Source organism: Patiria miniata, unplaced genomic scaffold, assembly GCF_015706575.1.
Source record: "Patiria miniata isolate m_02_andy unplaced genomic scaffold, ASM1570657v1 HiC_scaffold_7, whole genome shotgun sequence".
NCBI classification, from domain to species: Eukaryota; Metazoa; Echinodermata; class Asteroidea; order Valvatida; family Asterinidae; genus Patiria; species Patiria miniata.
The window spans coordinates 17,444,598-17,456,534 of record NW_024037074.1 but is presented as its reverse complement, the minus strand read 5'-3'; the positions used below and the strand labels follow the sequence as shown (position 1 = coordinate 17,456,534).

Genomic DNA, 11,937 nt, shown 5'->3' with positions numbered 1-11,937 from the left:
TTAATGTTGTGCTTTTTAGAGGAAGTTAAGTAGCTGTAGGGGGCCATTTGGAGGAAAAGTTTGTTGTTGGGTTTTTTTTGGGGGGGGGGGGGTTGGGGGGCTGTTATTTGTTTACAATATGACGGTGGGGACATCAGCGGTTCTATATTAATTACCTTTTTTAATATAACCGTCATGCTGTGCATTGTAGGCCTAGTCAGAATCACCAATGGGATACAATTGGCCAGAGTCTTATCTGAGACACCATTTTGTATGTAATGATCAACAAACAGCTATCAAAACGAAACAATTGCTTCTCATCAATTTAATTAAAGATACAATTTCATATTTATTTACAGCGAAAAAAAGCCCATTCACATAATACTTCTAATTACATTTCAATTTACCATTGGGAGTTGAACAAGGGGAAAATATCTTTGTTTGGCATATCAAGCCAAAGGGACAAATTGTCAAATTTTCTGAAAAATTTCCAGAACGCGGGGAAAGGGTAGCAAAGTATACCTGTGTATTATTGTGCTTTAAATACATCTTCTAGATTAATGAAATGTGAAAACTCCTCCCCTCCTCAAAAAGGTAAACTTTTTGTGATACAAGGTTGCAGTTATCTTCCAAAATATTTTACTACAAAGAAAAGTATTCGTATCGTTTTAAATATTCTGATATTATACAGCAAAGAAACACAATCAACGACACACTTCATTCCTACCCGGAGACTTAAGGTAAGTCAATGCATTCACAAAATAATACTGATTTGAGTACAAAGTATGTAAAAAAAATTGGTACTTTTACAAAATTGCATATTGATGGATGACTTGCATCCCTTGCAAGGTAAAATAAATGCAATTCATTCTATCTGAGAGAGCCAATTTTTGTCATTTTGGTTTTCAACGTTTTATACAGATACATTTTGTCAATAAATAAATTTGATACAATGAACTCTTGAGAGCCGAGTATAAGATCGGTGCATTCTCTAAGTATAGAGTAGTACATGTATTGCTGTTTTCTCTAGGCTAACTAATTTGTTACTAGTAAATAACGAGAGAGTAAAGCTTTGGATTATTAAATTTGTTGTCATATAGCTTCAATGCTGAAAGGAGAGCAGTACAGAGGAAGCAAAATTTGCGAGAATATCTTAGCTGGTTATTGAAAGCTGCTTTATTTTTTATGTTTTTATATTGCGGTCGAAACAGAAGCTTATTGCACTGATTTAAACTATAGGATAGGAGGCGTCAGTCGCGATGCCGCACTGGTTGTTCTTGAAACGAGACATCATGATGTAGCCCTTCAGGCCCCACTTCGGACCCCAACTGAAACGAGAGAGAAAAACATTGCATTTCAAGCCTTCGAACCACTACTTTTTGCTCCTTGTAACTAACTCTTTGAAGAATTAAAATCTTTACAAGTACATTAAACTGTCACAGATTTTCAGAAAAAGGCTGGATTTTTTAATAAGAACAGCTTCCAGAGTTTGGATATCCGAGCAGCCAAAAAGGTAGTCCATCCCAATATCGGTTACAAGAGAATAACAAGGTAGCAGGAGATGAACAATAAAAAAGAGTAATGGCTTTGTCACAGTTTATTGGAATTTGAATTAGTACTAAAGGACTTGTGATGGACTCGACTACAACACTGTTATATGTTTTTAAATGAGCTGGGCAAAACTAGATAACGGTCACCAACTGAGGGCGTGATGTAGCTCACCTGTTCTTAACCAGCCAATAGTCTTTGCCATCTAGTGCGCCGTAGCCAACAACAAGCACACCGTGGTCCAGTTCAGTCTGGCTACATGCTGGCTCATCGTAAACACCTGTTTAAAACGACCAACAGAGACATTATTTTATAAACTATTTTCAAAATCTCGGGGGTTTTCGTGTGAAGCAGTCAACAAGATGGACAAAGGGCAATGCAAAAACAGACAGTCAGCCACCATGGCAACCAGTTAAACCCATTCACAAACCAGGGTGCTATTGAGAAAACCAAACTGTTTTGGCTGAAACTCCACCAGTCAGTTAGCTAGATAATCAGGGGCTTGTAGGGGCCAGACGGCTTTATAACCTTGACTTCCTGAAAGCAAACCAGTCAGTTAACCAGAGAACAGACCTGGTGACGTGACCAACTTTGGCCAACTAACCAAAAATCAGACCAGCCATCCTGGGTTTGAAAAAAGGTTTTTTTCGGGAGAGGTCAACGTCATGAGTCTAGATGGGTCAGGGAACTAGAGTACTCAATACAATACAATAGGCCACTATGTTTTAACACATAACTTGAAGTCAGCCAACTGCATCTTTCGTTATTACAAACCTAAAATGTCGGCAAGTTTGAGCAAGAACTAACTATGGTTAACCATAGTTCGACTAACTTGGCTGGACCAGTGTAGGACTAGTGTAGTCGTTTGAATACACAATCGCAGTGTGTTTAGTGTGCACGGTTAAGCCTATGTTGCGCCCCGAATGTTCGACCAATGTAACTTGCTTAGCTCCGTGGGTCGACGAGCCCTCCATCAAGTCAAGACACTAAAACGACAAAGTCTTGAAGACAGGAGGGTTCATAGGCCTTACCTCCATCATACATCTGGAAGGACTCGTGACTGGCATCAATGCCCACGCTGATTGGTCCAATGGTTGCTGCAGCCGTCTGTAGGGCCTTTTCATCCATGCTTGGTAGATCTGTATACGAACTGTCTGTTGCAGCAACGTTGGCACGACTGAAGTGGCAAGTCCCATCCTGAAAATAATAACCCCCACAAAAATCATCATGGGAATAATCGATGTCAACGCAACAATTTACTATTTGACATTGCTATTGGTGACTTTTTTTTCAGAAAAAAATATATTTGAGTGCTTATGACTTGTCTGGAAAATATGAGTATACGAACATTCGATATTATCGAGTTTTAAAATTTTGTTTGCATCGACAGAAAGAAACCTGCTTATTATCGATACTCATTAATTATCGATGCCCGTATATTATTGACAGTGTTTATTATCGACACTTCATTTTCGTCTGATAGCTCAACAATCTCCACAAATTCCATTGCATAAATAAATTTACCTTGGCTGTGTACGGATACGATGCTTCGGAATCGATTCCCTTATTATCGCTGATGTACTGGAACGCGCCTTGCATGGTTCCCCCTTCGCAGCCGTTGCAGTTGTACTTGGGATCCTTGGCGCAGTCTACCAGGTTCTGCTCGCTCAGGTTCGGCAGTTTGCCGGTCTTTTTGAAGGTCTGTCCTTCCAGGGAACCAGTGGCACTGAAGGCCCAACACGACCCGCACTGCATCTGTGGGTTTGAAATATTAAAATTGATTACTGAGAGGCGAGTGGTGTTTGGAGTGCCACGGTGACAATGACATTTGATCGACTGAGGGCGCTATATATAAAACGACGTCGTGGACCATTTTACAAGCAAATTAGATTATTGACGTAAGTTTACATAATTATTGCTACTATTCAACAATTATATTTTAATAACAATTGAGGTAACTGTTAGTAAAGTGCTTAAATAAACATATTTCTACGTTTTGAACCAGAACATGGCGTCGTTTAATAAAGCACCCCCTTTGTCCAAAATGATGACATTTTAGGGTGTCAAGAAAATCGACAATGTAAACTAAAATTTATGACGATAACCCAAATGATAGCATTGATGGGTGATGGTCGGTGTTTGGGCTGTGGTTATGAGAGTGAAGCAGTTTTCGGGGACGTTGGTTATGATGACACGGGTGGGGGATAAGTACGATGACAATGACGATGGCAATTTTGTCAACATTAACAATGACAAAAGAATACCATATACACCGTACGTGTGCCACACAATTCCACGCAGTTACTGGTATTTTAATCTGTTCTGCATGCTGGACAGTCATACTGTACAAAGAAACTTTGTATTTAGGAGCATTTCAGAGTCAGGTATGGAGTGCGAAAGCGTCAAATTTACCTGATTTTTCACGGGAGTGACGTAGCCCTTTGTGCGCCAGTCCACGGTAGTTGGGAGGTCGGTGGTTACTGTCGTGGCATTTGACTGCTTCGTTGGGACTTTTCGCGTGAGGTAGCCATTCATTTGTTTTCTGAATTCAACATTAGTCTGCGTATTGAAACAACAGAAATAGATACAGTCATTAGAATAAGGTAATAAAAGTTAACGTCAAGGATAATCAAGTGTCCATGTAAATTAAAAAGGTTCGATGTAAGCAAATCACATTTGATCAAAGGGCTCTGCCCGAACTGCAAATTGTTATTACCTTGACATAACGAATTCGTGAAAACAATTCAGTGTTCCAACTGTGTGAACTTCACCCCCCCCCCCCCCAAAAAAAAAATACATCTTGCTTACCAGGTCAGCGAACTGGTTCATGGCCATGGTGTAGGTGGTGTGGCCCAGGGCGTATCGCTGGTTGTGCTCGGTCACTACCTTGTAGTTGTACTCCCAGACGAATCGACGGTAGTCCTCCTCTTCAACCTCGTACTTCCTCTGGTTGTTGTCCTTCCACATCTGCCATTCTTGGTCCAGGTCAGGGCTGGTGGCTAGAGCCGCTGCCACGCACAGGGCAAGGATCAGGAACTTCATGGTGGGTGCTCAATTTGATTCTGATGTAAAATCAACAAAACACAACAAAAAGTTATGGAGAAACAGTAGTCCTGCATTGTATATATATAAATGTTGATAGTTAAAAAGATTATTTGTTAAAAAGGTGCCTAAAACAATATTCGTGGTTCAAATAAACTGAGAGAATGTCGGTTACTTCGGCACCTAGCCAACTCGGACCCTGCCAACTCGGCACCTTGCCGACTCGGCACCATGCCAACTCGGCACCTAGAATACAGTATAGTAATATACTGAGAAAATGGTATACCTTTATCGAGCAACAGCGTATGGTTCAATATGCCCGCTGCTATAAAATAGATATACATCTACTTACTTGTGTTTCGAGTGCTGAAAACGACAATGGAAAAACCTCTGAAATGGTGGCGGCTTTTATCTCTTTTTTGTACTCCTGAAAGTTAATTTGGATGCCTCACGTGAGGGCTCTTGATGGTGGACTTTGAATTACTTCCAGTTTACAGTATTTGCCAAGTTTGACGTAAGTAAATGATATCAACAAAAGTAAATACAAATTCTTGTCGACTCATTTTTGTTCTCAAATAATCTGTTGTCAAATAATCAATCAAATGTGGGTACTTTGGACCACCGGTACCACTTTTCAAGTGGCGTCCCTTAACTCTCTTCCCAAAGTTCACGTGCAAACAAGAGACACAGTTTTGGCCAATCGATGTGCAGCATTAATACCAGCAACAGATTAGGCATAGGTGCAGATTTTAAATATGATGAAAGACATTTTTAAGTTAGAGTTTTCGTTGACTGAAACTCCTTTTTGCTATGAGTATCAGCATTTGGATTGCAATGTGTGCTTATACACACGCTTACTTGCGAATGCAGTAGGCCCAGGTATCCTGTCTCAATGTTTTTGAGGCATTTCTGGAGTGAGGGTCGTTCGAGTCCATCTTGAGTATATTAACATTATTTCATACATATATAGTTTTTACAACACTCTACAGTCGACCAATCACAGTCAATCACGCGGATTGCGTCTCGTGACTATGTGACAGGTGTTTAACTAGGGAAAAGTGTAAAAATAGCCCAGACTGATTCTGCAGCTTTGATAAAACGCTGAATAAAGGAAAACTCACATGACTGAACGTGATATAAAGTGGACAGCAGTAGCGTATTCGGACCCCGTTCCCGCGTTGAATGAATGCGGGAACGGGGTTTCGAATAACGAGAACCAACACACGAACAGTGTTCTCGAACAGGATTTTCACTCCCCACTTACTCCTGGTGGGGGAGTAGATGAAGAAGGTCAAGAACGTCCAGATTTAGGCCGCTACCGGCCCGCAACTTGCGCTATTTTCTTTACATAAAATTGAAAGCAACCATTCAGTGTAGGAGTATTAATGATTAAAAAATAAAATTACGTGACCACAGAGTGGGCTTGACTTTACCAATTTTATAGCCATTCGATATTTAAATGATTTACGTAAGATGGTTAGTTTTCATTTCTTTTCAGTCGGTGTATCATGGCGGCTGCCATCTTCAATTTTCGCCCAGCTGCACTCCACACGCACTTGGACGTTCGTAATCGGCGGATCACTCGAGAACAGGGTTTCGAATACGCCCCAGGAGGGCCATGTCCGAAATGGGCAGTAATGCCTACGGCTACGACTGCTTGTCGTACCTCGATTATTAAAATTAAAAACCCGAAGCTGTAGCCGCAATATGTCTTTTTTACACTTCCATTGTTTACACTTCCATTGTTTTTTTTTCAATTTTCCTGTCTTACCATGTATAGACCTGACCTGCATAGTCTTGGGTTTTTTTTAAGGGGCTTCGTTGTTGTATATTTTCTTATGTTTTTGTACTTTTAAGGACTAAAATTAATAATAATCCCTTGTCGTCATCCTGTGACGTTTATGCGCGAAGTGTTTGCGCAGTGCACACCACACATTACAGTAATACACAGCAAGTTCAAAAGAAATCGAGGTCACAACGGCTTTGAAAAATAACTTGAACCTTGTATTTCTAGATTTCTAAACAAGTGTTGGACAAGATTATACACATAAATAGTGTTTGTGTTTACATTGTGAGCACGTGAACCTGTCACGGGACAGGATCTAGTTTACACTGGAGATAAAAATAGCACTTGAAGCTCTTTGTTTGAGCCACGAGGCGTGTGGGACCCAAAAGAGGAGTCATGCCAAAAAGCTATTGTTAAAATAAAGAGTACTGATTTCAGTTTGTTTAAATTCAAAAATATGGTTTTATCTGGATATTTTGGCAGTCATGTGCGGGATGGGAAGTTAATTACACAGTCACGAGTCGGGACATAGTATATGACCCAAAATTAGTAAAACTTAACATTTACAAGAAGGGATGTATTTCAGTCTTTTTCCCCCGAGTCTCTCGAACATACTGAAAAGTCAGTTGGCACAGCGAAAATAAGCGGAAATATACGTCGAAATTTTCAGCATATTCGAAAACTCAAAGTCAGTTATCGAAATCCTGAAACTCAGACCGCGCCCTCTAGTTTCTTAGGCTTAAATTCTTACAACCCCAAGGGTGCATGCCACACACCAACCCTTATGTTTCATGAAAAACGGAGAAAACCATTGTATGTAAATAATTGGTGATTTATAAATAACTGTTGTTAGAAATCAAGTTTAGCTTTAAGATTACACAGCAGTTTTGGTCCACTCGAATTTGTTTATTGATTCCAAGTCCAAGTGCGTTGTGTAATGCAGGTCAACAAAACCTCGTTCTGCGATGAGCGACCGCATTTTGTAAAGTACCTAGGGATACGGCAATGTATAGCTTGGATCAGGGGTCGAGTATGGAGCCTAGTTCCCTGGACACGAGGATTGAAGCCGGGTAGTCACGAGTTAAGAGACCAAAAGCCGGCATCACCTGATGTGGTCCTCACTTGTCAGACGAACGCAGCTCAAGTAAGTACGTATTTTTCTCTAGCTGATGTTGTGCCTATCCGTTTCCTCAACCCAAAACAATATTAGTATAATTTTCCGCCAGATTCGAAGTATGACCCATCATCGGGTACATTATTGACCAAAATCACATCATCGATACTCTCGTTTTGGGGGGTTTTTTTTGGTTTTATTTTTATAGTTAGCTTGGGGTGCAGAAGTGAGTCGGGGATTTTTTTTCGTCCGATGAATAACTATAATAATTGCCGATTTGGGGAGACAGTTGAAGGCCATATTTATGCCAATCGAGATTTTGAGAACATACCGCTCTCGTTATCTAATCATATCTGATCATTCGTGTCACCATCGCTGTTTTTTCTGAGGGTTTCTTTCTCGATCTTTCTCTTTGATCAATTTATTTAATTTGCAGACAAACTGTCAAACTAAGCGTTGTTAATGCCACTTGCCAATCAGGGTGTATTATTTCGTGTAGTCCATCCACCCATGACATTGCACTACATCCTTAGCACTTGAACAACGGATACGGTCTCAGCTGTTAACCTTTTACTTCGTTGGCAATTGAGCGCATGCAATAATATACCTGTTTCTTTTATTTTTAAGCCTAATCTTCTCACCCAAACTCAATTGAGCACCCACCATGAAGTTTCTGATCCTTGCCCTGTGCGTGGCAGCGGCTCTAGCCACCAGCCCTGACCTGGACCAAGAATGGCAGATGTGGAAGGACAACAACCAGAGGAAGTACGGAGCTGAGGAGGAGGACTTCCGGCGATTCGTCTGGGAGTACAACTACAAGATAGTGACCGAGCACAACCAGCGATACGCCCTGGGCCACACCACCTACACCATGGCCATGAACGAGTTCGCCGACCTGGTAGATTAAATTTATATTTTCTTGCTCCTTATTATTCAGTAGATTGTAAAGTAGTTGAAAGTCGATTACTGTTGTCAACGTTCGAAAACATGTCATTGTAAACTTGTTACTTAATTCATTCTGAAAAAGACGCATATGATTTTGATTGGCTGCTGGGTGCGTGTAAATGTAGGCATATATCAACGTGATGGTAATTACTCCACTGAATATTTTTATGAATTTTCTTCATCTCTTCAGTGGTTTTAAAGAGATGCAATTTACATCAAGGTGACTAGTTTCTGCTTCTTTATGACAAAGTGTTGCAGTTCTTACAGGACCCTCCGATTTCAATCCCTCTATTAACATGGCACGATATTAATTTTGAGACATCGATTTCTACCAAAGATCAGTTAAATTTAACACATTTCTCTAAATTCATTTCAGACATCAGGCGAGTTCACGAAGAAAATGAACGGCTTTGTGATGGACAAAGTGCCGCCAACCCCAGCCAATTCCTTCACCGATGTCAGCGCCCTTCCAACCATGGTAGATTGGCGTACCAAGGGATGGGTAACTGGTGTCAAGAATCAGGTACATCAATAATTGGTTCCTTGACAAACTCAAAACAAAGACAAACAACGGTCACAACAATTCCTTAAAGCAAAAACAGACAGGTAATAAAACAACCACCAAAATCAACCAAACACCAAAATCTGCTTAATTTGCTAAGCATTATTGGCTTAGAAAGCACAGGTTACAAGCTAAAATGTCATGCAGGTGATTTGCATGTGACCGGTTAGCATTAATTTTCCACTCACTAGATAAAAATTGCCTAGCATTTTTCTCTCCGGACTATCTCCATGGAATGGGGCCCAGAGCGATAACAAAGATGTGTGTGTGTTAAGACTGTCATGCATATTAACTAAATGAAGACGAAATACATTTTTTTTTCAAATATCAAATTTCTACTTTTTGCCCCATTCTGTGATGATTGTATAGATGCAATGCGGTTCATGCTGGGCCTTCAGTGCTACGGGATCCCTGGAAGGACAAACCTTCAACAAGACGGGTAAACTGCCGGACATCAGCGAGCAGAACCTGGTAGACTGCGCCATGAAGCCCTCTTACAACTGCCACGGCTGCGAAGGAGGCACCATGAACGGTGCCTTCCAGTACGTCCACGACAACATGGGAATCGATTCCGAATCGTCCTATCCATACCAAGCAGAGGTAGGATGAATATTCATTTGTATTCTCAATTGCTCAGATATTGCTACCAAATAATAGTCAGGTTAACTGTATGATCTTCCTATATTCTTATTATTTTTGTTATATCTGATCAGATTTGAATGAATGGTTTACTTTTGATGGGAGCTAAACAGGCAATTTTGTATATGTTATTTGTGGCAAGTGAAATGGTGGAAATCCGTTAATACTTTGCACACTTTTGTGCATTTAATGATACTTTGAATATTCGTTGCTTTTCTTTTCAGGATAAGAAATGCCGTTTCAACCCAGCCAACGTAGTGGCCACTGACAAGACGCACACGCTCCTTCCCGCCATGGACGAAAAGGCACTCCAGATGGCCGTGGCAATGGTTGGACCAATCAGCGTGGCGATCGACGCCAGTCATGAGTCCTTCCAGATGTACCACAAAGGTTAGTAGAAGAGTAAACCTCTATATTCCGTTCATTATTTATTGTCATTCTTGCTATTGGCGATGTTGTCGCCAATGCTGTCATTTATGTTGTCATCACTCAATTTAGATGTCGTAATCTTATCGTCGTTTCCATTGTTAAATCTACTGGAGTCATTTGTCGTGTTAACAGTCAGGTGTCGCTTTGCTGTTGCTATTTATTCTTGCTCTTTTCGTAAATGTGTCGTTGTAATAGTTCTTCGTCATTGTCGTTACATAACCGTTGTTGCTGCTACTGTCATTGATGTCGTTGATATGGTGTCGTTGATGTCGTTGTCATCACTATCGCGGTGTCGTAATCATCGCTACCGTTGTCGGCGATTTCTGCTATTGCTGTCGCTGCTTATGATTTTGGAAGTTGTCACCATTCATCATGGTCGTCCCATTACCGTATTTTTTTCTTACCGACCCTCAGGTGTTTATGATGAGCCAATGTGTAGCCAGACCCTGCTTGATCATGGTGTGCTTGCCGTTGGCTACGGCATGGAAGACGACAAAGCCTATTGGCTGGTCAAGAACAGGTGAGTCTAACGCCCTCTGGAGGTTTCATCTTCGTTTCAGTCCGGATGGAAGGGGAAACCCATTTACCCACTATCCAAGATCTCTGGTTACCTCTAATTTCTTTGAGCCCTAAAATAGAGCCAAAATGGGGCCAAAACTAATGGAATGCTAAAGTTCCTAAACGTAGTCTAAAATTGCCTTAGAAACATCGTAGATTTAAAAAAAAATCCGGGGGCATGCCCCGGAGAAGGGTGTTCCTTCAGCACGCCTTCACTCAACCCCCCCCCCCCCTCCCCACCCTCATATCAAACCCACCCCCATTTCACGAAAGCTAGATCCGCCCCTGAGGCGGTCCATTCTTTATGACACTGGTGTTTCCTTCACAAGTTCGTCTGATTTAGTGGTACGTCACCAAGCCAGTGCCCCTGGTTAGGGCTGTGGGAAACAACTCACATGAAGTAATTTGTACAAACTACCCTACCTTAATGCCAACATTTCTACTCTTTTGTCTCGTTTTAATACAGTTGGGGCAAGAAGTGGGGCATGAAGGGCTACATCATGATGTCTCGCTTCAACAACAACCAGTGCGGCATCGCGACCAACGCCAGCTACCCGCTTGTCTAAGGTGCTAAAGAGATGAGAGCGCCCCCTCTGATGGCATATATTACAAAAGCAGTCACGCCATCCTTTTCAGTATTAATGTTGTATGACCAAAGGTCGCCCTCTATTGACTAAGTAGTACATCCTGTCTACTTAGGGCCGCATTTTCGGTACATATTTGTTAATCAAAGTCATAGAACCCATCTGTGCAAACCAATGAACAATTTTCATAGTTTTAGTAAAAGCGCCCCCACGGGGCAGCATATTGGCCAATATAATCCAACTAAGTGTCAATTACTAGATAACCAGCAGCGCACTCTAATGCTACCTCGATAGATTCTGAGCCAGACTTATCATTACTAATCGACTAACGACCTCCAGTTATTCACTGTAACCACACCAAAAATGATAGCTTTTATTCCAAACGTCTATTTTATCTCGTTATATAGCTTAAAATCATTGAACTAATTGAGCTTTGAATAGATTCTTTCATTTTGTTTTACCGTTTAATTTGCAATTAATTTTAATGAACTTGAAGCAAACGTTATAGAGTTTCTTATATATTGACCAAGAGGCTGTACATTTCACGAATCTTCTCTAATAAAACAATTAATAAAAGATAGATATTACATAATATTCATCAAACAATTATGTTGAATATGTACTTTTTTTTAACTCTATGCAAAGGCTACTTTTCGACCGTATTGCCTGCGTCCAGTGAAACATTTTAAATGCTTCTAAAGGCTGAGAACTCGGAAAATTTAGACTGATTCCTGGTTTCCCCCCCCCCCCC

At 40.9% G+C, this 11,937-nt stretch overlaps 2 protein-coding genes across 3 annotated transcripts; one reads left to right on the top strand and one right to left on the bottom strand.

Moving 5' to 3' along the window:
- Positions 1 to 448: 448 nt before the first annotated feature.
- Positions 449 to 5,014, bottom strand: LOC119744328 (procathepsin L-like). Its single transcript, XM_038220200.1, has 7 exons — positions 4,922 to 5,014; positions 4,336 to 4,589; positions 3,940 to 4,086; positions 3,052 to 3,282; positions 2,559 to 2,724; positions 1,702 to 1,807; positions 449 to 1,307 (listed from the first exon to the last, which is right to left on the bottom strand). Exons 2-7 carry the CDS (start codon positions 4,567 to 4,569, stop codon positions 1,208 to 1,210), a joined length of 984 nt encoding a protein of 327 aa, XP_038076128.1. The 5' UTR covers positions 4,570 to 4,589; positions 4,922 to 5,014; the 3' UTR covers positions 449 to 1,207.
- A 2,436-nt stretch (positions 5,015 to 7,450) lies between these two features.
- LOC119744323 (procathepsin L-like) lies at positions 7,451 to 11,792 on the top strand. 2 transcript variants are annotated; one of them, XM_038220194.1, is made up of 7 exons: positions 7,451 to 7,499; positions 8,097 to 8,367; positions 8,791 to 8,937; positions 9,346 to 9,576; positions 9,840 to 10,005; positions 10,459 to 10,564; positions 11,069 to 11,792. In XM_038220194.1, the coding sequence occupies exons 2-7, from the start codon at positions 8,134 to 8,136 to the stop codon at positions 11,166 to 11,168; spliced, it is 984 nt and encodes a 327-aa protein (XP_038076122.1). In that variant the 5' UTR covers positions 7,451 to 7,499; positions 8,097 to 8,133; the 3' UTR covers positions 11,169 to 11,792. The 2 variants fall into 2 exon arrangements, with proteins under 2 accessions (XP_038076122.1, XP_038076121.1); XM_038220193.1 differs by having other exon boundaries at positions 7,451 to 7,503.
- Positions 11,793 to 11,937: the final 145 nt, after the last annotated feature.